General features: G+C 32.3%; 1 protein-coding gene and 1 long non-coding RNA gene across 19 annotated transcripts in view; one reads left to right on the plus strand and one right to left on the minus strand.

The window, feature by feature from the left end:
• The window catches only part of LOC130664838 (uncharacterized), a 196,644-nt gene extending 173,184 nt beyond the window's left edge, over positions 1–23,460 (minus strand). The window contains exons 1-3 of the long non-coding RNA XR_008989473.1: positions 23,122–23,460; positions 19,512–19,905; positions 19,219–19,367 (exon numbers count right to left, since the gene is read on the minus strand). This is a non-coding gene — a long non-coding RNA (uncharacterized LOC130664838). The remainder of the gene's footprint in view (positions 1–19,218; positions 19,368–19,511; positions 19,906–23,121) is intronic.
• Positions 1–25,231, plus strand: part of LOC130664836 (uncharacterized) — a 223,762-nt gene that overhangs the window by 155,035 nt on the left and 43,496 nt on the right. For 4 of the 18 annotated variants that reach the window (XM_057464967.1, XM_057464968.1, XM_057464970.1 and 1 more), the window contains 2 exons: positions 10,203–10,410; positions 10,595–10,761. The exons of 13 other annotated variants lie outside the window; for them this stretch is intronic. In XM_057464967.1, the coding sequence (XP_057320950.1) occupies positions 10,663–10,761 (99 nt within the window). In that variant the 5' untranslated portion in view covers positions 10,203–10,410; positions 10,595–10,662. The remainder of the gene's footprint in view (positions 1–10,202; positions 10,411–10,594; positions 10,762–25,231) is intronic. One more of the 18 variants, XM_057464971.1, reaches the window with a different exon arrangement.

Here is a 25,231-nt window from a genome sequence, read left to right on the forward strand (position 1 = left end):
ATGAAACGATGGCGTCTTCCTTCGTTCCCGCTTGGAGGTGACGTCGACAGCATGGCTGTCCCAGCGAATTTTCCCATTGGCTTAAAAGCGCGCCAACAGGAAGAAGTTAGCCACCAATTTTTCTGATTGCTCGGTTTGGTAGCGGGTTCTCATGTCGTCTTGACACGATCATGAGCAAAAAATTGCAAGTGTCGGGCCCATATAGCGAGTGACCTGGCACTATTCTGACCTTGAAGTCAGTAGCGAGTTCGGCAGCTCCCGGACTAGCAAAAGTGCACAAAGCTTTTGAATTTAATCAAGCTCGTGACTGAACAATTATTATTTCGAAAGTTTAAGAGCAAACTTGAGAAGTCTTTTCAAGATTCAGCTTACCGTTTTCATTATTAAGATGATTTTATTAAATAAAATAAAAAAAAATTCATAAATACGTAACTTATAAGTATATTAAAATACGTAATGCATACACACGAGAATCTAAGAGTTTAAAAAATTATGCATGTGTGTACATGTATATTAGGATGTATTAAAAAAATCGACTAATTTTTTTTTCCTTCATTTTATCGAAACTATTGTTGGAAATGACGAAAAATAAAAAAAGTTTGAGCACTTAATATTAATATTGACAGCTGCTGCATCGCAATTTTCTATTTCCCGTTTAAATAACATGGGCAAATTTATTTTTCAAGCTTTGAAATTTTGTAGGTCACGGTGGGATCGATACTTTCGAATGTTCAAGACACAGTCTTATGAAAAATTTAACGCTCTACAAATAAGGTCTCTTATAATTTTTCGATATTTTTATTTCTTCAAAAGTTATTCAAAGTTAAAGTTAGATTGACGATATATTTTTACATTTTTTGAATTTTTTGACGAAACCATAAGCTTTATCGGAAAATTTTATAGGACATTTTTTGTAGAGCATTTTATTTCCTATAAGTTTTTTGGGAGAAAATTTTTGATATTTCTTTCAATTCGTAAGTTATTTGCAATTAACTGCAAATATTCTAAATAATCTAAATTTTGTTGCTTAAAATTAATTATATTAAGTTTTCAGTTAATTGCAAATAACTTACGACTTGTGAGAAATATCGAAAACTTTCTCAGAGATAAGTTATAGAACATAAAATGCTCTACAAAAAATGTCCTACAAAATTTTCTAATAAAGTTTATGGTTGCCTCAAAAAATTCAAAAAATGTAAAAATTTAACTTTAACTTTGAATAACTTTCGAAGAAAGAAAAAAATTGAAAAATTATAAGAGTCCTTTTTTGTAGAACGTCAAATTTCCCATAAGATTATGTCTTGAACATTCGAAAGTATTGATCCCACCGTGAGCTACAAAATTCCAAAGCTTAAAAAATAAATTTTCCTATGTTATTGGAACGGGAAATAGAAAATTGCGATGCTGCAGCTGTTAATATTAATATCAAGAGCTCAAACTTCCACAGTTTTTTTTTTCGTCATTTCCAACAATATTTTCAATATAATGAAGGAAAAAAAAATTAGTCGATTTTCTTAATACACCCTAATGTATATGAATATATGTTGAGACAATGTGAATTGTCTTCGTCGTCCTTAGCCTCGCGATTCCCGTTTTTCTCCGTCTCGCTGCCGTCTGAAATTGTACGTCATAGTGCCGTGGTCACATGACTAGATTCCACGTCGACGCATGTCCGTAAGGGTGAAGTGGGAGACATAGCTCACCGGCAGGTCCTAGACCCTTAATTATCGAGCCGACACTTCGATCTTGGATCCCTAAACGCGCACGTGCGAAATGCATTTTCTAATTATCTTTTGTTCTAAGAACCTATTAGTTATAAGTAATTAATATTCCAATAGTAATGTATTTGCTACTTTATTTTCAACATTAAACAGTAATTTTAAGATTTAATTAATTAAAATAATTCATTTAAATAAAGTATATATAAAAAATTCGCTCATAATCATAAGTAATAAATTCAGTACTGTAACTGCGTAGAGATATATCCCTATCCAAAAATTCTCATAGAATCCACTCATATGCGACAAAAACCGCATAGAATCCTATAGACTGTATTGGTTTCTATGCGGTTTTTGTCGCATTTGAGTGGATTCTATGGGGATTTTTGGATAGGGGTTGTATTTAGCGTATACCAGGACTATTCTGATTGTGTATCTTGCGGAAACATTATTGTGAGTACTTGAACTTCATTATAAATGGCAGTGAACTTGCACATTGTTCTAATTAATTCCATTACACTATTTGCCACCTTTTATCTTATTTATCTCCTACATTACTGGTAAGATTATAAAATAGATTAATACAAGTATTATTTATTAAGTTATGAATCATAATTTAATCAACTACAAGATAATAATCTATAAATTATAAGCCGCGAGGTGAGTTAGTGAATTTTTACATACTTTGCCGAGTTTGAATAAGTGCGGGTCTTTGCTTTGCAAGAACCCCGCCCACTGCTCTGTCCAGGTAACATAAAATTTTGTTAGAGGCCAGCCTAAGCCAGGGTTCAACCCGCGAATTCTGGTGGTTGCTGGTTAAAATCGTGGACAACAAGCGATTTGTCTCAATGTGTATGTTGCAACGGGTTTTTCACCACCGGGGATCTACCGGAGTGAAGTCCGAATACAATTACGATTATTGGCAACCTTGTTTAATTATTATCAAATTGGGCGCCAGGTAATTTAATAACCACCAAAAAACAATATTTCTATAATACGACTCAATGTAGTGGATTGGGGAAAGGTCAGGAACTTAAGATTACGATGAAATAATTATCAGAATTAAACAAAATAATTAGTCGTGTATTCAACATAAAATAATTTAGAGCAAGATCCCAGGGCCGGCAGACGTCACGTATTTTCTGACGGACAAAATATGGACGATTGAGTAGTGTTAGAATGTACTACGATTGTATGCCTACCTGCTAGCTTGGTCAAACGGCCAATTTCCAGGTATCAGGTGATCAAGGTGCATAAAAACATTACTTACTTCACATAATTTCTCATGGCTGATTTGCACGCCTGTTTTAAACAATATAGTGAAAAATAAGTCGTCAATACTCCCAGACACTTTCCGTCAGCCATATTGCTTTGAAGACGCTTTAAAGCTCCCGAACTAATTAGTCAACTTCACGTAAATTCTGATGCTCCATTTTTATATATGTTCACCAGACAACTATTTTAAAACCTTTGACAAGAAGACAGACCGATCCGAGGGACCAATCATCCCCTAAAATCAATTTTAATACCTCTGTGGGTGGGAGCGCGAGAGCATTATCCACGCGTATGAGACTTAGTAAGACCGACTGCGCTGTTAAGGCCATAAAAATTAATTGAGCAGATATTTTATAATTTTTCGAACTTTTGTTAACAAATAAATTATGACAACAAAAATTGACATGTGATAATTTTGAAAAATTAAAAGTGCAATTTTTTAATTACTAATTGATATTTAATAAAATAAAACAATTCTATATTACTTATTTGTCATTATTTTGAACCCAAAAAACTTATTTTTCGATTTTTAGGTAGATTTTTTTAAAAATCTAACTATTATATTTGTCCTCATAGTCGATTTTTTAAGGAATTTCGTCATAAACTATCATAATTAGTTGAGTAGAGTTCAAAAATACCATTCGTTAAAAAATATATATATATATATATATATATATATATATATATATATATATATATATATATATATATATATATATATATATTATATATTAGGGTGGTCCTTATTTTGGACATATTTGAATTTTTATGCTCCCAGAGGCTTATGTGGTTCGAAATAAATAAAAAAAAATATCCTCAAAGTTTCAAGTCTCTATCTCAATTTTAACCCGTGCCGCACAGCGATGTAAGTTTCCCATTTAAATAACATGGGATTTTCGGCATTGAACTATTAATTTTTTATTCCGGCTAAAGTATTTGTTCGAAAAATTTGAAACTCTGTAGACTTGATCCTTATATTACCAGCTGCTCCTCAGAATTTTGACAGATTTTCAGCTACCATAATTTTGGGGGTAGAGCATGATGAAAAAAAAGACAAAAAAAATTTTTTATTTCTATCTAAAATTTCTTTTAAATAACGAATCAAACCACTCTGCATCCTTATCAGAAGTTCTTACTTTTTTTTATTCTCGCACCCAAGTGGGTGAACGGCAAATCTGTGTTGCACTAATACAGTAATCAGGAACTTTGCATTAGTGTGCAGTAAAGTGTTCCTTAAAAGGATTTTTTGAATTTATTACGATCACTTCACAAATGGCTTCAATTACGACAGACAAAAATCCCCTTAAGAAGTTTGAGCTCTTAATTCCAACGGGACCACGTGCCGCAAATTTTGTTTTTGTGATTTTTCAAGTTTATTATACTTATTTATAGAAGAGATCTATTTTATTAATGATTTATTATAGTTAGAAATTTGTAAATAAATAATTATTTCGATATGATAATATACAAAACTATCAACTTTTTGTTTATTATTTATAGCTCAAAACAAATAATAAACTTAAAGGTGATCAGCTTATTTAAGCAAATATTGAAAGAAATTTAATTTATTGATAATATTTATTGAATGTTAAACTAAGGGATAATATGATTAGTGGCATAGATATACCGATCTCAGATATCAATTGAACGCATTATGTATAGTCTGGAGACACACATACTATGACAGAGTGATTAGCTTGCCAAGTCTGGTCGCACCTAAGTATTATAGTCGAATATTAGAGCGCCACTGGAAGATGGACTCGGCCTTCCAGAACCGGATGTTAATGTAATTTTTTGATGCTCAGGGTCGTTCGTAAATTTTATAATTTTGTGAGAGAGGAGAGGAATGATGAACAGGCTGAAATAAATTTATTTGAGACTTCAATTCTAATTTCTTATTAATTAAGCACCTTGCTTTTATATTTATTTAACCCTTAATAACAATTAATAACCTTATGACAACTTAATGCTTATGACAAACTAAATCTCGTCCCCTGGACGTTTTCCTTATGACAAAACTAAATATTGTCCCCTGGACGTAACACACTCACACACACTCTCGTTAAAAAATCGTCCACCGGACGTTAAACCTTTAACCTTAATACACCTTGAAAAAAAAACCGTCTACCGGACGTTAAACTTTATATTCCTTAATCTCTACTTTTAAAAAACCGTCCACAGGACGTTAACTTGCATTTTCTTATTTCTAGTGTCCACCGGACATATCCTAAACCTAACTTATATTTTGTCCACCGGACTTACATCACAAACACATTTTCTTTTAATTAACTTTCCTTTTACTCTATTTAAGACTCTACTTTTATTTTGAACTTTTATATCATCACAATCTTTTTCACCCAATATTATATGACTCTATTTCAACTAAATTTCCAATATAAAATTTTCACCTTAACTCATTTTGATTACAATTTATCACTCCCTTTATTTCCAATTAACTCACTGATTTTACACGTATTAATTAATTAATTTGTTGTTTAAATTACGTATTAATTAATTAAATTTTTCCTTATAATTTTCCACCAATAATTTTCCCACTATTTCTATACATTAATTTACTTCACAATAAAATAGTCCGTTTCTTTCTATTTTACTCAATAACAATTTATCACAATTCTAACGTCCTTTTTATGACTTCATTTTATTCAGATATTTTAATGAATTAACTTAAAATTAATTTATAATTAAATCACGACTGGAATTACGTTATGACTTGACTAGAAATTCGGCCATTGAGTTGGCGTTACTCGGGTCCTGAATTTTACTGACGGATTCGATTAAATTAAAGTTTATTTATGAATTAATTCAGCCACTGGAATAAATTCCGGCCTTAATTAGTTTATTAACGCTATCGAATAATTTATTTAATTAGTTATTTACGCGGGAAAATTATTTTATCCCAGCCAAAGGCCTCGAACAAAATAATTCTGAGTTATAGACACAATGGCGAATAAGAGCGGTGCGACAACTTTTGAAAAGACAAGACGCGAAGTTGTAATGGCCAACAGCCTACAACTTCCAATTCATAAACGCGAGAACCAACGGAAAGATATTAATTAAATTAATTACAATTAATTCTGCCATTGGATGTAAATTCCGGTTTTAATTAATTATAATTTTACTTTGATGAATTTTACAGCAGCAACCAGATGAGACTCGTAGCTGATGTCCGGCTATTCCTCCAACTGTCGTCCAGTTTTCCTTACAGGTGAATCTGCTCTTCTGGTTCCCAATTATCCGGTTTGTTCTAGCTCCCGATTATTAAGGTCCTCGTCTTGCCTCGTATAGAATGGTGTGGATGATGCGTCCAATCACTCTAGTTGTTCACTAACTCTCACTTAGGCATCCATCGCCTTCGGTCGTCCGATTGACTCTCTCGATTTTTGGCACGGCACTCCCTTATAACTCTTCAATTCATCCCCGGAAAACTCATCCCTACTAAATTAATTAGCCAAAGAGAGGAGCGGATGTTCGGGTCTCACTGATTAGCGACACCCGGTGACATGTCGAATCACTCAATTTAATAAACCGGGTTATAATTAGGGCCCGTTATCGATCGTGGACAAATCCAAATTTAGATCTCAATAAATAGCCATTGGAATCTATTTTACCCTGTTACAATACAGCGTTCATATTAACGGAATACTTGACGAGTGACGTCAGAGTATTCTCACACGGCGAGGCGACAAGACTGCTGTTGCGAATGAGACACAGATAATCCGTGATTCTCAGAATTGCTCGATTGAAATAAAATAAAATCTAAAATAATATTTTATTTCGGTAACGCGTTTAATTCCACTATCATACCGTTATTACACGTAATTAAGTATTTCGTTGATTAATTATTATCGCACTTCACTTGTTTATTAACAAAACAATTCAGTCTTCCACTTTGTTCAGTTTCGGGCCGAGGCTTCGGCTTGTTCACAAAAGGCGGTTATTATTCAGTCGGAATTTATTTGTCGCGATTAATTGTTCAAACTCGGATTGATCTTAACAGTCGTAATTCAGATTGTTCATACGTCGGAATCGAGAATTGTTCGGAGTCGAATTGTTCAAATAAAAAATAAACGTGGCCGTTCAGTTCGGTGTCTATCCCGGATCTCTTGTTTCAATCCAAGCGTTGGATCGATTGCTCGGTCGAAGTCGGAATGGTGATCATAGATGTCACCAAAAGCTGCTCACTGGGTAGTTATTTATTATATTCAGATAATTTAAAACCTTGGGTCGATGTCAAATTTTCCTCATGTTCCAATGTATAGGCGTACAAGTAAATAATTACGATAAACTAGAAACAAAAGAGTTGAGTTTGGGATGGATAGGCTCGAGCGTGTAGATGTCGAATTCGCGCGCTGATCTGTTGTTGATATTTCTATCTCTCTCTATCTCATTCTTGGTAACGCATAACTGCAAGCTAGCCCGAGTTTAAACTGTGCGCTGCACTTACATTTTTCTTCCAGGAAATTTTAATTCCAGAGTATAGCATAAATGTATGTGTATGTATGTGTGTACATGTGTATTCACAGAAAAATAATTAACTTGGTTCAAGTAAATTATTTTTTTCAAAATATTGTTCTTGTTTCAAAACATCTAAATTTCTCAATTCAAAAAAATTTTAGTCTTGAATAAATTAATTTTACTCTTCAATGGAGAGCAAAAATTTTTCTTTCAAAAATTTTAATCTTAAAAGAAGCATTTTTTGCTTTCAAACAAGATGTATATTTGTTTCTCCCAAGAATTTTTTTCTTTTGGTTTGAGGCCGGTAATATTGACTCATGATCATACCGACTTAGTTTGAGTATGACGCATTTTTTGAATCAGGATGTTATTTTATTCGATTCAGAAATATACAAATATATTTAAAAAAATTATTAATCAGTTTATTACTACAATGGTTACTTATACTAATTTTTGATTTGGAAGTTTAATGCATATTTTTATTTAAAAAAAAATTTATTTGTACTAAAAATTGAAATAATATTTTTGTTTAATGGCCACATTTTTAATAATAGAAAATTTGAGGTTACCCAGTAAATAAGCATTGACAATTAAATACATTTACTGTGAAAATCTCTAAAGTTTGAACACAGTAATTATTTACTACTTTAAGTATTATGATACCGAAATTTGTTCACATGCATACACATGAAACAAAAATAATTATCAACGATGAGATTAATGTTTTGATGTTTAAATTGTGAACTTACAATTCAAAACTAACTACAACTGACCGAGGAAAACAAGCAAGTACGCTGTTCCCATCGAGGCGCCACCTGGCGTCAAAATGTTCACTTTACTCAAGTAAATCTGTTGCTTGGTTTGAGAGTTAGATTTATTGTGTGAAAAAAAATATACTTTTGAATCAAGCATATACAAATCTTGATTTAAGAATCCTGAAACTTCTTGAGCCAAGAAATAAAATCTTAAAGCAAAAGAAATATAATTTTTCTAACTAGTATCCTTGGTTCAAGAATATTTTACTTGAATCAAGTTAATTTTTTTTTCTGTGTATATATACTAGGGTGTGTCATTTGAAGGCTATATTTTTTTTTTACTGCCATACCCGAAAATCTGGTAGTATATAGAAAATAAAAAATTATGCCGCTGGGTGAAAGGGTTTAAGTCCACTAGCGGCTTAGCTCATCAAATAATTCGATTTCCCATTTAAATAACACGGGAAATTTTTTTTTTTAACTTTGAGTATTTTTAACTCGTGAACAAATTAATAGATCGAATTGACTAATACACACTTTTGTAGGAAATTGAACGCTCTACAAAAAAGGTCTCTTATCATTTTTCGATCAATCCATCTGTTCTAAAGTTATTGGAGCTGGAAGTCAAGTTATAGTAAATTTCGAGATCTTTTTACTTTTTCGGCAAAACTATCAGACTTATCATAAAATGTTGTAGGATCTTTTTTTATTGAAAGTTTTATTCTCTACAAATTATTATCAGTAAAGTTTTTTCAAATTCCACATTGATTTCTAGTTATTTTCATTTCAATGTCGAGCTCTTGAAATCGATCAGAACACTACTTTTTTAAGAGCTTAAAATTAAAATGAAAATAACTAGAAAACAATGCAAAATTTGAAAAAACTTTACTGATAATAATTTGTAGGAAATAAAATTGTCTACAAAAAAAACACTATGATATTTTGTGATAAGTCTGATAGTTTTGCCGGAAAAGTGGAAAGATATCGAAATTTACTATAACTTGACTTCGAGCTCCAATAACTTCAGAACAGATGGATTGATCGAAAAATGAAAAGAGACCTTTTTTGTAGAGCGTTCAATTTCCTACAAAAATATGTATTAGTTAATTCAATCTATTAATTTGTTCACGAGTTAAAAATACTCAAAGTTAAAAAAAAAAATTTCCCGTGTTATTTAAATGGGAAATCGAATCTTTTGATGAGCTAAGCCGCTATTGGACTTAAACCCTTTAACCCAGCGGCATAATTTTTTATTTTCTATATACTACCAGATTTTCTGGTATAACAGTAAAAAAAAAAATATAGCCTTGAAATGACACACCCTAATATATACATATAAATAAAAAAGAGTATAGAAGAAAATAAGAAGTATGTTTTTATTATTAGAGAAAAATAAAAATGAATTTTTAAGAGAATTAAGAGGGCATATATATGTGAACATCTATACGGCAATGCTAAATTTCTCAGTAAAATCAATTCCTTGGAATATTTAAAACTTATTGTTTTAGTTAAAATTATTTAAATGTATATTGTTTTTTTAACACTTAAAACTTTGCACAAAAGTTAATAAGTATATAAAATAATCATTTCGGGGCTGCGGTTACATGACGCTTGCTGTGCGGTGTTGTGTGATTGAAAGCTAGAGATGTCGAACTGTCTGCGTATGCACCCTGGGTTATGTGCTTAATCAACCGCCTCCAGCGGGACTTCATTACCGTGCGTGAAGTCGTACGTTGGAACGGGTGTGCATGCTCGAGGTGGTGCTGCGTAGGCGGTTGACATCTAGTTTCGAGTCAGGATAAATGGCAGTGTCATTGTCAAGGCTCAGAAGCATGAAACAAAATATATCATTAACTATCCGGTATTAGAGAATATTAGAAGTTAAACATAGAGTTAAGAGAATACGGAAAATTAAATATTGAAAAATTAATTATTCAATATAGATTAATTAAAGATTTGTTTAAAAAACCCGAAATAGATGGCAGAACAAGAGAAAAATAATTCACGGGAGTTTGAGAAACCCTTGGTGGATTATAGGAGCGAAGAGGAAGAAGATTCAGGGTAGATTTTATGAGAAGAAGATTCAGAGAACATTAGCAATGATAAGAGTGAAGAGACTGAAGAAGTTTTAGAGGCCAAAAATAATGAAGAAAATTTTGAAAAACAAAATGCTCAGAAAAATAAAAGTAAGTTATTCGCGTTTGATTAAAATTTATTGTTTGCCTATTAAATTTTCGAAAATAGAGAAAACTGTAAAGTTTTTAGACTACTAGATGTTAGATGACAGAGATTATGAATAGACGATGAGAGTAAGGCCTAAAAATAGAGTTAGATGGAAACCCAGATACTAATAAGTGTTTAATTTTACAGTTGAAACCAAGAAGCCGAACATCCGAGTCACTGGAGATGTTCGATTTTTTCCCGTATCAAGTCGGGAAATGCTGGATGCAGCTGGTGCTATGACCAGAGCATCAATGGCGGTGTTAAAAGCTGCAATGTCCCTAGAGGAGAACACTAAGAAGCTATCAAATACACTGGTACAAAAATTAAGGGATATAAACAAATTATAAGTTTTTGAGTGATTTTCAACATGCTGTACCTCAGTGAAAAATGGTCGTAGAGTAAAAACAAAAAAAGAAAATTGTAGCCTAAAGCTTCTAATTTCAGACCTGAACTTTAAATTTTTTTACAATGCACGGTTCCAGAATGATCGTAAGAAAACCGACGCAAAAAAAGTTTCCCAAATTTTTGCTCTTCTTCAAAGAAGACTATGTCACGTAACCATTCAAATTAATTTATAATTAATTAGTAATAAGTATTGAAAATAATATTTAAGTTTAAATTTGAATGGTTACGCGGGCATTTCGATACCACGCCGGTGCGGAGACAGCGTTTGCTCGTGGAATGGCGCATGCGCGCGGCGTGAATGAGAGCACGTGTATGATATAATTTTAATTTATAATTTAAAAATAATTATATTCATTATTTATTATTTATATGGAAATATTTATTATTTTGCGTTATCTGGGGGACATAATGTGTGGTTACATTATGCCCCAATCATTGTTTTTATTTTATTTACTTTAAATTTCATATCCAGGTATTGAGGAGATGAGAAATAGTGACCGCAGAGGAGGGGAAAAATCAATATTTTCTCCTGCAATATCGATGTAGGAAACACGGTTTAAATAATTATTATTTAATTAAATATATCTTTTGAAATTATTATTTTGGTATAAATAAATACTATATAAATGTATTTAATTTAATATGTATCATTCAGGTGGGGTAAAAATGTTTTTATAATTTATTTATTTGATTTAAAATAGGCCCAGAGCTAGGTAATAATGATCATCATTAAGGGCGATTGTTGCGCCACGTGGTTGACCAACAAGTGGCCGGCCCAAAAAGCAATCAGAAAGGTACGGATAAGCATAAAGAGCAGACGCTGTTGTTGTAAAAGTTAAAAAGAAAAATACGCTGCGATTACGTTTGATTCTCTTATAGTAATTTGACAGTGAGTAGTTAATTAAAAATAAATAACTTCACCGGGTGATCGGTTTTCGTGGATTCTTTTCGAGATCGACTATTAAGAAGTAGTATTGAGAAAGTACTCTTGTATTCTATCTCCTTGTATTGCCACTGATAACCTCCCCGGGAATTGTTGGTATTCGCGACGCAAAATTTACGGATATGTATCACACACCCGTGAATAATTTGGCAAATTTTGTAATTTGTTTCCCCTGATTGATACATGTACACATATAGAAAGGATTGTGTAAAATAAATATTTATATTTTGTTTAAATTTTAACTTAAAAATTAGAAATTGCGCGCTTACAGCAGTTTGCTGTATAGATATATATACCTATATATATATATATATACACTTGTAGCTATAGCTATACACCGGCTCTGGAGAAAATTCTTAAGTCGACGACGTAATAGTTCAGAGAAAAATTCCTGAACAATAATAATAATTATGAAACGGAATTATTATTATTTATTTTATTATTTATAATCATTATTATTATTATTATTTAAATAATAAAACCCGAGATATAATTATTTATTTTTCTTTTCTGTGCATAATTTACAGTTTTTATGTATCCCAGCGGTCAATTGGTTTATATTGGGGCATTCCATGCCAAATCACCGAGGTTTCGGCCCGACCCCCTTCGATTTCGCTGAAAATTTTTTATCATTTTCTACCCTACCAAAGACATTTTCCTGAATTTTTTCAGATTTTTTTACCCAACCCAAAAAAAGTTACGAATTTTTGAAAAAAAACGCTCTTTTTTTTTCAAATTGCTGTAACTTTGACACAAATTGACCTTTTGGCACTTTTTTTTTTTTTTTTTGAAAAATTTTGTTTTTAATTGTAGTTTTCAGAAAAAAATACAAAAAATTTTCCGGAAGTCACGATATATAAAATATTTCAGTTTTTTCAATAAAACCGTAATTTTTTCGAAGTCGGAAACCTTCGATTCTCAATTTTTTTGTCTCAAAAAAAACTTCAACCAAGACAGTATTTAACCCCGCCATTCGGGCTGGCAATAGCCTATCGAACAAGGTACTTGCTTACCAAAGCGTAGGACCAGGTTCGATCCCGGCATGCACCAATGAATTTTATTTTCACAATACTATTTATGTGCATTATATTGTCAGCTCCCTGGTGGTGGAATACCGACAATTTTTCGACCGAATTGAAGTGGCGCCGATTTCATTACAAAATGATAGCGGAACACAAAAACTCGATCGAATCTGCAGGGCTCTGCTGCTTCTATGACTAGGCTAGCGGGTGGGGCTTCTAATCAAAGAAGAACACCTGTATTGGCCGAGCATAGGTGGCGGCAGAGGCCCATAAACATTCGCAGAACCTCTAGCTTTGGTGTAAGCCAACGTGTCAAAGCAGTGATAGAGGGAGTCCTCCACCACCAACGTTGCCCTTGGATAACAGGCATCCTCCATTGTATAAGTGCCTTATCCTACACAGTGGGCTCTGAAGGATGGACCATAATAACACCCACATTAACTTCTTAGGAGACATAATTTCGGATGACAAGACCCCCCGATGACAAGGACACGACGTATGATGGCCACGGTAGCTAAAGGCCAGGACTCATAGTGACGGGAGAACGACGGTGGGCTTAGCTAACGCCAGGTCCCGGTTCTTCTTGAACTAGTGGGGACTGCTGTCAGCGGCTGTGTCCCGCGACGTGTTTCCTTGGACTCGGGGCGGGGAATCACCGAAATAAAAACTATGTCTCCTCCACCTATAAACTCACAAACAATAGTATCTACAGTAGTCAAATTATAAATAGTTGTCGGAAGGACAGTGGGCTTAGCAAGTTCGTTGTTAGGTGGACTGGCAATAAAGCAAGGCCTAATAACAATGATCACCAGGACCGCGATCCTTTCCGATAACTATAAAATTGTCCTCACTGGGCCCGGGTACAATGGCTAACATAAGCTGAGTGCCCGGTTAAACCAACTAAATCCTAAATCCTAAATCCTAACCCCGCCATTCCCATTTTGTGCCGACTTTCCTTTATATTTTTTTTTTTTCGATTAAAATTTAAAAAATTTCTAAATTTGGCTTATTTTTTATGACTTCGCGCTGAAGTTTCTTTGGATTGTTTTTAAAAGCTCAGAACTTGAATAAAATTGGACAATAACAACCATAAAGTGTATTAGGGGCAAGAATTGATTTTTTAGGAAGAAAATTCCCAATTTTTAAATACAGTGAAACCTAAACCTACAATTAACCTTCTCACTAAGACAATTTATAGATAAACTCAGAAAAATATCGATAGCCCGAACTGAGAATCGAACCTAGACCATGTCGGTATCGCTCCAAGTGCTCTACCAGTGTAGATATCCGGTACTATACTATATTCCGTTCAATTTGATCTAAAATTGTCCATAAGGCTATCGATATTTTTCTCAGTTTATCTATAAATTGTCTTATTGAGAAGGTTAATTGTAGGTTTAGGTTTCACTGTATTTAAAAATTGGGAATTTTCTTCCGAAAAAATCAATCCTTGCCCCTAATACACTTTACGGTTGTTTTGGTCCAATTTTATTCAACTTCTGAGCTTTTAAAAACAATCCAAAGAAACTTCAGCGCAAAGTCATAAAAAATAAGCCAAATTTAGAAATTTTTTAAAATTTAATCGAAAAAAAAAAATATAAAGGAAAGTCGGCACAAAATGGGAATGGCGGGGTTAAATACTGTCTTGGTTGAAGTTTTTTTTGAGACAAACAAATTGAGAATCGAAGGTTTTCAACTTCGAAAAAATTACGGTTTTATTGAAAAAACTGAAATATTTTATATATCGTGACTTCCGGAAAATTTTTTGTATTTTTTTCTGAAAACTACAATTAAAAACAACATTTTTCAAAAAAAAGTGCCAAAAGGTCAATTTGTGTCAAAGTTACAGCAATTTGAAAAAAAAAAAGAGCGTTTTTTTGTTCAAAAATTCGTAACTTTTTTTGGATTGGGTAAAAAAATCTGAAAAAATTCAGGAAAATGTCTTTGGTAGGGTAGAAAACGATAAAAAATTTTCAGCGAAATCGAAGGGGGTCGGGCTGAAACCTCGGTGATTTGGCATGGAATGCCCCATTATATTTTTGAATATAGATAATTATTGAAAGAGTGATAATTATTTATTTAAAAGAATTTATGTTATAATTTTTGGAAATTTGCTGAATGAGAGTGAGGGTAAGCCGTATCTTTCCCCCCCTATAAATTGTAAAGGGGTTGTCCCGATAATTATTGTGATTATTTATATTTTATTAATTGATTTTGGTGAATTATTTGTTTTGTTGAAGGGAAATTATTAAGATATATTGATCATTATTATTGTTGCGTAAATATCAAATGTTCACGCCAGAGCACTTGATAACTCTTCGCTCTACTATACCAGAGGTGCTGCTATCGACGCGCCCTCTGATACTTGGAATTTCAACTCGATAGCCAGCTACGCGGCAACTGTTATTATTCTACATCACTTGTGATAGAACACCACGTGCTACCAGTTTTTATTATAATTCAATTACATCGTGTTAATTACTCTACGTTATCAAGTACATCATTCTAATTGTAACTCGCTGATTCATCATGTATTTGTTATCATCTATATTCTTCAATTATATCTTTATTTCATATATAAACTCTGTGCTCATTGCTGTGGTGACCGTGTGTTAAACTAACCTGCGGGCTATATCTATTCACATACTCGCCATCACGAGACTTTGCAGCCACAAATAATTTATATCAATTTTACAAATTACTTTCTAATACAGTCTCCATTTATTACTCATTGCTTTATTATTTACCCGTAATCGATGCCAACTGGTGTGACTGATGTCATCATTCAGTCATCCAGTCATACTTAATCTCTAAAATAAATATCAAATTTTATTTGTGGCTGCAAAGAATAATATACGTTCAGACTCGGCTCTCGACGCATTTAATTATTATTACTCGGTTCTTACTCGTACTCTACATGTCGCGTATTAAATTTACTTGTGACTTAAAATTATACTCGAACTATTTGTGATATTTGTGAATCATTAATTGGGTCATTCCATGTCAAATCGACCAATAGTTGGAATCGACCCCTTTCGATTTGGACGAATTTTGGTCAGAAGTTTTCTCTCATCATATAACGAAGTTCTGCCAAGGGAAAAAAAATAAAAAATTTTTTTTCAAAAGTTATGCAATTTTGAAAATTTCACTAATTTTCCTGTTTCTTAAACTTATTTTTCAAAGATCTCGAAAACTATTACGATTACTCTAATGATCTGAGCAAGGTTTTAAAGAGGATACTTAAAGGTACCAAAAATAAATTTTTTTGAAAAATGTTTCCAAAAATTCGCTTTTTGGGAAAATTTTATAATTTCCAAAATGGCAAAAGTCGATGACCGCCATCAAATTTTTCGCTTCAATTTTTTTCTAGAGTACCTCTAATTGATTTCAAAAGATCCTGAAATTTTTAAGTAGGGGTTTTTTTTTGTTCGAAAGATATAAATTTTTGAATTTTAGGAAAAAAAAATTTTCTTTCTTTGGCATTGACTGAATAAAACAATGATAAGCTTACTTGTAATTTTTAATTTTAAGGCTCAAAAATTTATTTTAATGCAAAAAAGTCAATAAAAAACTTATTAATTAATAGACTAAATGGTCTAAAATTTTTTTGAAAATCTAAGTTCAGAAAATATCTTTCGAATGCCACAAGAACCATCTAAATCAGTTCATTCATCAAAAAGATATGAGAGGTTTACATCCATACACACACACACACACACACACACATACATACATACATACATACAGACATCGCTCTAAAAATTTCAGCATAGCATCTTAGCACCTTCAAACGTCGACATGAGATGAAAACCAGATTTTTGAAAATCGGGGTGAAACCAATAACTTCCCGAATTTTTAGAAAATCGTCAATTTTCTCAGCGGGAAGTTAAAACGTACAAAATTATCTCACTTACCGACCAATGATGAGGTTATGCCATTCATCCCACGATTACAGTGAATTTAACGGTTATTTTTAAAGAAAATTTCGTTCCGTGTAGAGTAAAATGGGTGGCAGCAAGAGAGAACATAGCTGACATAATGGACAAACCGTTGCCTTAAGAAGTTCATAAACATCTTAGAAAAAAGATTTTAACTTAAGAGGTAATCATAATTATTTATCACATTCTGTTTCAGATAAACTTTAGAGTGCTACTGAAGCTGACCAAGGGAGGGAGTATGAGAAAACGACTGTGTCAGCGGTCGGAGGAGTGCGCCAGAGGCACCGCCTGCACTTGAACTAATATATTACTATCTTTAATATATGTATACGCGGGTTTCCACACCTCAGTTGGTTGCAAACCAGCCTACCAGACGTGTTTGTTCTTTATGAATAAAGATATAATTCAAAGAGTCTTTATTGCCTATTGATTAATTAATATACTGTATAATGATAAAAACCCTTCTCATCCCCATAACCAATCCAACAGGTATTGAACAGTATTTGAATGCATTCGAAATCCCAAAATTCAAGTACTTTTAAATCACCTCGGTGATTATAAAGTATTCGTGGCGATTTAGAATCATAAAATTTAAATACTTTTAAATTCACTCTTGCTATTAGAAAATATTGATTTAAAATTGCAAATTTACAATACTTTTGAACTCACCTCAACGATTAGGAAGTATTTGAATCGATTTAAAATTATAACTCCACAAAAAAAAAATCGGTCTATCGGTTGACCCTGCGGGCCAGCCCCAAAACTTCCGGCTGTTTTCGAGCTATTTTCGCATATATATATGTGGTGGTTCGGCTTCACCCCGCGAGATGGCATCTACAATTCGCGCCTCTCGCAATATCTTGTCCCTATGCCTATTTCAATATATAACATTTCCAACATGTAACTTTCAACACGGCGTCTTAGGTGGGGTATATGATAGACACACCTAACTGAGGAGTCTCAGCTATCGTATACTTAGACGAAACGACTTATGACAGAGTGATTAGCTTGCCAAGTCTGGTCGCACCTAAGTATTATAGTCGAATATTAGGGCGCCACTGGAAGATGGACTCGGCCTTCCAGAACCGGATGTTAATGTAATTTTATTGTATGCTCAGGGTCGTTCGTAAATTTTATAATTTTGTGAGAGCGGAGAGGAATGATGAACAGGCTGAAATAAATTTTATTTAAACTTTGCTTTCAATTTTAATTATTATAAGCACCTTGCTTTTATACTTATTTTCCCTTAATACAACTATAACCTTATGACAAACTAAATTCTTATGACAAACTAATATTATCTCGTCCCCTGGACGGTTTACTTATGACAAACTAATTTTTACCTCGTCCCCTGGACGGAATCTTCTGACAAACTAATAGCGTCCCCTGGACGTTTCCACACACACACGTTAAAATACCGTCCCCTGGACGTTAAACCTTAATTAACCTTTAATAAATTCGTCCCCTGGACGTTAACCAAAATTTTGCTTAATACGAAACTAAAACATCCCCTGGATGTATAACTAATTTAATCTTAACATGTCCACCGGACCTAAATCACAGACACAGTTTTCCTTTACTCTAAATTGACTCTACAAACTAATTGACTCTACTTTTAACATTTCTCATTAACTTTCACCTTAATTTTATAACTCTAAATTTCCAATTAATTGATTAATTTTTGTTTAATATAATTTATTAATTAATTAATTTCAACGCTTATAATTTTTCACTTTTAATTTTGTCATTTAATCATTCACATTCTTTTCAATTTATTCATTAATTTATTTATTGTAATTTTCCAAGCATAGAATTCTACTATTTTCATCCGCCACAATTAATATTTATCAATAACTTTTAATTCATAATTTTCTCACTTATAATTTTCAAAACTAAATTTAATTCACTCACAAAATAATCCGTTTTCTAATTTGACTCAATATTTGATTTACCCAAAATTCTAGCGTCCTTTTTAACTTTTAATTATTTAATTATTTATTTAATTTTTACTAAAATTGATTATCACTAAGTAACGACTAGAATTTATTTACAAATTGAGTAGAAATTCGGCCATACAGTTGGCGTCACTCAGGTCCAGAATTTTACCGACGGATTCGAGTAAATTGAAATTTATTATGAATTAATTCAGCCACTGGAATAAATTCCGGCCTCAAATAATTTTTTGACGCTATTTTATAATTTAATTAATTAATATTGTACGCTGAAAATTATTTTATTTCGGCCAAAGGACCTGAAATAAATAATTTTGAGTTACAGCCACTATTTAACAAACGAAACGGCGCGACAACTTTTGAGAAACACGAGACGCGTAATTGTAATGGCCAACGGCCTTCCAATACGAAATAATTATAAATTAACCGACGGAAAAATATCAAGTAATTTAATTATAATTAAATTTGGCCATTGGAATAAATTCCGGTCAAACTAAAATAATAATTTTACCTCCAGAATTTTATTGCAGCAACTGATGATGTTGTTCCGCTGCTACCTGGATGTCGGTGTGTATTTTCCTCTGTGGACGGAAATTTAGCTGGCCTCGTGTTATCTCTGACTTCTCTCTTTATTTATTGTAATATTTGATACTGATTAACCTGTCAATGAACAGTACGTATAAGTAATTGATTTTGAGATTTATACAATTGGAATTTATCGGCCAAAGGTCCAGATAATATATTTTATATTTAATTAATTATCGCTTCGTTCCACGTGAAGCATACTCAAACGTATATAATTACCTTAATTTTATTTAGTGTCCTGCCGTTGTCGTCGTCTGAACAAAAACTGATGATTCCATGTTCCGCAGTCCTTTTTATATTATCATTCCCTCTATTTTGGTTCACTCTCGAAAACTTAGACTAGGGGAGTGGCGAATGTTTGGGTCTTAGTGATCATGCGACACCCGGTGACAAGTCGCAAACCTAACTCGAAACTTACGAGGTCATTGGCCGGTTAACGGCGGAAATAACATTCAAATTCAAATTTATAGTTTTAACCAAAGTGCAAAATGTACCCTGTTACAGACTCTCTCCTCACAAATACCCCTTTCTATCTTTTCTCTTCTCATCTTCTGCCACAACGTTTCACTTTTTGGTAGTTGGCGACTTAGGCAGTGATTATTGCAATCTTATCCTAAAGTATCGCCGCCAAATATATATATATATATATATATATATATATATATATATATATATTAGGGTGGCACAAAAAAACCGACTATTTGTTTTTTCGATCGCGCATGAAAATTTGTTGGTTTACGACGTTTTAAGAAGCCTCGCCAAAAATCAGCTCGATAAAAAATTTTAAGAGGTCGCTCACGAATTTTGGAAATGTCAAAAATGATCGAAATTTGGATTTATATTTTTAAATTATTTTCTTTCTCATGGCAGCAATAGTTTATATTTGTAAAATCATGACTATGCTAAAAATTTCAGCCCAAAATTTAAATATTTAAACAGCGCTCAAGAATTTCGAATATTAACTGATAATATGTAACTAATAGTTTGAATTAGGTTTTGTATTTTTTTATCACTCAATTATTGTCATTTCAGTAGAATATAACTTTTGCTTAGCCAAAAGTATACAGGACAGTCTAAAACAATACAATTCGGTCAGTGTAAAATATTAACTTAAACTACATTTAATATTTAGTTTGCTGGATCGGGATGGCGAAAGAAATAAAAATTCACTTTTACAATGTATTGTCCATATTTAATAAAAATAAATCACAGATAATAGCGTAGAGTACAAGAGTCGATCACGAGTTTATATCAGAGCACTTATTGAATGTAATTTGATTGTGTTTAGTTTTCGTTGAGTTTAATATAAATTGCATGGCACCGTACACATGAAAAATTATATACATATAGATATAGAGCGCAGTTGATGTGAAGATTGAGTTTATCGAGTTTATGGATTACGATTTTTCCTATAATTTTACACGGCACCATACACGTGAATTAATTCATATGATAGAGCGCAGTAAAGAATAAACTATTAACAATTAATGATTCATAAATATCACAAATAGTTCGAGTATAATTTTAATTCACAAGTAAATTTAATTACGCGACATGCAGAGTACGAGTAAGAACCGAGTAATAAAAAATTAGATGCGTAGAGAGCCGAGTCTGAACGTATAATAATTACTTTGCAGTCACAAATAAAATTTGATGTTGATTTTAGAGATTAAGTATGACTGGATGACTGAATGATGACATCAGTCACACCAGTTGACATCGAGTACGAGTAAATAATTAAGCAATGAGTAATAAAGCAAATTGTAAAATGAAATAAATTATGTGTGGCTGCAAAGTCACGTGATGGCGAATACATATATAGATATAGCCGGCAGGTTAGTTTAACACGCGGTCAGCACAAAAATGATCACAGATTTTATGTATGAAATTAAGAATATACTATAAACAACACCTGATGAATCAGCGAGTAATGGTCAGAATAATATAATTGATAATACAGAGTAATTTGCACGATGTAATTAACTTGAATAAATGCTGATAGCACGTGGTGTTCTATAACAGGTGTTGTAGAATAATGCCAGTTGCCGCGTAGCTGGCTATCGAGTTGAAATTCCGAGTATCAGAGGGCGCGTCGATAGCAGCACCTCTGGTATAGTAGAGCGTAGAGTTATCAAGTGTTCTGGCGCGAACATTTGATATTTACGCAACAGTCAGTTTTGAATAAGCGAAAAACCTACAAATTGGATTAAAAAATAAAGTAGTATGTAAATAACTTATTATTTCTATTTCTCGGGTTATATTTTCATTCATTGTCATGCTAATTGATGGTAAAAAAATCAAAAAGCTTTATTATTAATATTTAAGGGTCGCTCAAAAACGTCCAAAAGAGAGCACTCGAAAACATTTAAAATTTTTGAGCGCTGTTTAAATATTTAAATTTTGGGCTTAAATTTCAGCGTAGTCATGATTTCACAAATATAAACTATTGCTGCCACGAGAAAGAAAACAATTTAAAAATAAAAATCCGGATTTCGATAATTTTTGATATTTTCAAAATTCTTGAGCGTCCTCTTGAAAATTTTTGATCGAGCTGATTTTTGGAGCCACTTCTTAAAACATCGTAAACCAACAAGTTTTCATGCAAGATCGAAAAAAAAATAGTCGGTCTTTTTGCACCACCCTAATATCAATATATATATATGTATATACATATCTGGTCCTCCGACATATATATATATATATATGTTAACTAACATATATATATTGGGGTGATTCAAAAAACAAACAAATTTTTTTTTTCTTCCAAACAGGTTCAAAAGTTTCGTTTAGATAAAAAAAAACGCCTGTGAAAATTAGAGCTCTTAATATTAATATTAACATTGTCCGCATTGCATTTTTTTATTTCCCATAAGAATAACATGGGAAAAATTTTTTTTATGTCTTCTGATTTTTATAAGTAGCTAACGATACATCATAGGAATAATTGGCAGGCATATTTTTATAGGGAATTGAATGCTCTCCAAAAAAAGATTCTTATCATTTTTTGCGGAATCTATTTGTTCAAAAGTTATTTGAGGTTGAAGTCGAATTCATATTAAATTTTGAGTTTTTCTTACCTTTCCGGCGAAACTATTACAAAATATTATGGGACCTTTTTTGTAGACAATTTTATTCCCTAGAAGTTATACCGAATAAAGTTTTCCGAATTCCGCATTGTTTTCTAGTTATTTTCATTTTGATGTCAAGCTCTCAGTATCGATCAGAAGACTATTTTTTTTATGAGCATGACATTAAAATGAAAATAACTAGAAAACAATGCGGAATTCGAAAAAACTTCATTCAGTATAACTTCTAGGGAATAAAATTGTCTACGAAGAAGGTCCCATAATATTTTGTAATAGCTCTGATAGTTTCGCCGGAAAAGTAAGAAAAACTCAAAATTTAATATGAATCCGACTTTAACCTCAAATAACTTTTGAACAAATAGATTCCGCAAAAAATGATAAGAATCTTTTTTTGGAGAGCATTCAATTCCCTATAAAAATATGCCTGCCAATTATTCCTATGATGTATCGTTAGCTACTTATAAAAATCAGAAGACATAAAAAAAATTTTTCCCATGTTATTCTTATGGGAAATAAAAAAATGCAATGCGGACAATGTTAATATTAATATTAAGAGCTCTAATTTTCACAGGCATCTTTTTTTATCTAAACGAAACTTTTGAACCTGTTTGGAAGAAAAATAACATTTGTTTGTTTTTTGAATCACCCTAATATATATATATATATATATATATATATATATATATATATATATATATATATATATATCGGAGGACCAGTAATTTGATGAGCATGACCCTGACCATCGGGTTTATTATTTTCGTCTGGCATTTTATTTCAACTATAACCGAATAATAATTACACAAAACAGTAATTTATTATTAAAGTATTATTCACAAATAGTAGTAACTAAACATATGGTATAACGAATATAATATCTCACAATTGTTAATACATACAGAATTATAACTAACACAATATTTGTTACACATAAAATGATAACAATAAATTAATAATATTAAATGATATTAATCGTAGTATACAATCGCCCAATAATAATAATAATAAACTATAATTAAATAATATACGAGTACTACGGTAAACTAGGCGAGAACGACTCCACGGTTAACAGGAAAACTTGTACTCACACAACGAATGCTCAATCAGAACTGACCGACTCAACTAGTTCAAAAACTCTGTACTCTTCATTAAAAACCTTTTAGTCAAAATATTTGAAGAACAACAACCTCATTATCTTACTATCTTGTCTTCTATGTCTTACTATATGCGTTTAGTGAACAGATGTCACAGTGAGCCTAAGCCACCCACAATAAACATAATCTACTTAAGTTGTAAACAACTAGAGTTCAAATTTCGTTTAATTGTTACTGTAAAAACTAGTCTCGACTGTTAGGAATTTCGCGTCCCATTGAAAAACCCCATGTTATTCTTTCATCTCCGACATATATATATAATATAACGTGCCATGTTGCGACGATAGCAGCCACAATTTTTAACGGATCTTAATGAAACTTGGCACACCGATTGATCGGGTAGATTGTCCGATTGAATTGTTTAAATATGTAAGATTAATGATATTTTCTTAAGAGATGTTGAATATCGTAGTTTAATTGTACAGAGACAATTTGGATTGCGACAAGGCGGTTGTTAAAATATATATTAGATTTAATTTACGATCGATTTGATATTGAGAGATTGTTCAGTATGCGACGAGGCTTTTATTTGAAAATACAGTCATGCCATAAATTAAAGGAACAGAAAAATTTTAGAAATTTTTTAGTGATTTTTGCAAGGCTGTAACTTCGTGAAAAATAATCGTATCGAAAAAGAGAAAAATGCATTTTGTAGCTTGAAATCTCTAGTTTTGACGCATTTTCATCAAAATTTTTTTAGACCAGCCATTGCGCAAACATGAGAAATACCGCGAGACAAAAATTTTCTAAATTTTTCCTTTCCTTTGAGAGAGCCCACGGGCTGCGAAAAAATAGTTTCAGATCAACCAATGCATAGATCGATTAGCAAATTTAATCAGCTTTAATTTGCATTTTTTTCAGATTCGTACGATAACTTGTCACTGAGATATCAGCCTTCAAACGAAAAATGATCCTATTGGGTTTGATCATCGATATGTCAGGTACTAATAATCGCACAGTCAATTGAAAGGCAACGTTAAAAACTTGAATAAATTTCCTACAAGATGGAATCTCTGCGACAACTTATCGTTCGAATCTAATAAAAAAATCGGTCTGTCAGTTGACCCTGCGGGCCAGCCCCAAAACTTCCCGCTGTTTTTGTGAATACATTTTCGAGCTCTTCGAGCTCGCAAATACTTTTGTATGCCATTGTTTTGTAAAAAACCATTTTTTAGCATTTCCTTCTTCCACGATATCTCACGAACGAATTAACCGATTTTGATGGTTGAGGTGGCAATCGACGCGTTTTATCAAGTTCTGAAGCTGATCAAAGTTTGAAATTGATTTATTTAGCCATTTTTGAGAAATTTCAAAAAAACCAAGGAAAAAATTTTTTTTGAATTCTTTCGTTAACGGTTTCTTTTGAACGAATGAACCGATTTTGATGGTTGAGGTGGCATTCGACGCGGCTTATAGATTTTTAAAGCTGATAAGATTTTGGAATCAATCCATCAAGCAAATTAAAAGTTATCCAAATAAAACATTTTCGAAAAAATTTTATTTTTGAAATATCTCTGAACGTACCCTACCGATTAAGTTCAAATTTTTACGGCCTCAAGACATTAACAAGCCGCGTCGAATGACACCTCAACGATCAAAATGGGTTGATCCGTTCAAGAGTTATGAATATTTACATACATACACACGTACGTACGTACACACATACATACACTCGGAAATCATCGTGAAATTAGTCAGG

This window comes from Microplitis mediator, chromosome 3 (assembly GCF_029852145.1).
Source record: "Microplitis mediator isolate UGA2020A chromosome 3, iyMicMedi2.1, whole genome shotgun sequence".
Taxonomy (NCBI): domain Eukaryota; kingdom Metazoa; phylum Arthropoda; class Insecta; order Hymenoptera; family Braconidae; genus Microplitis; species Microplitis mediator.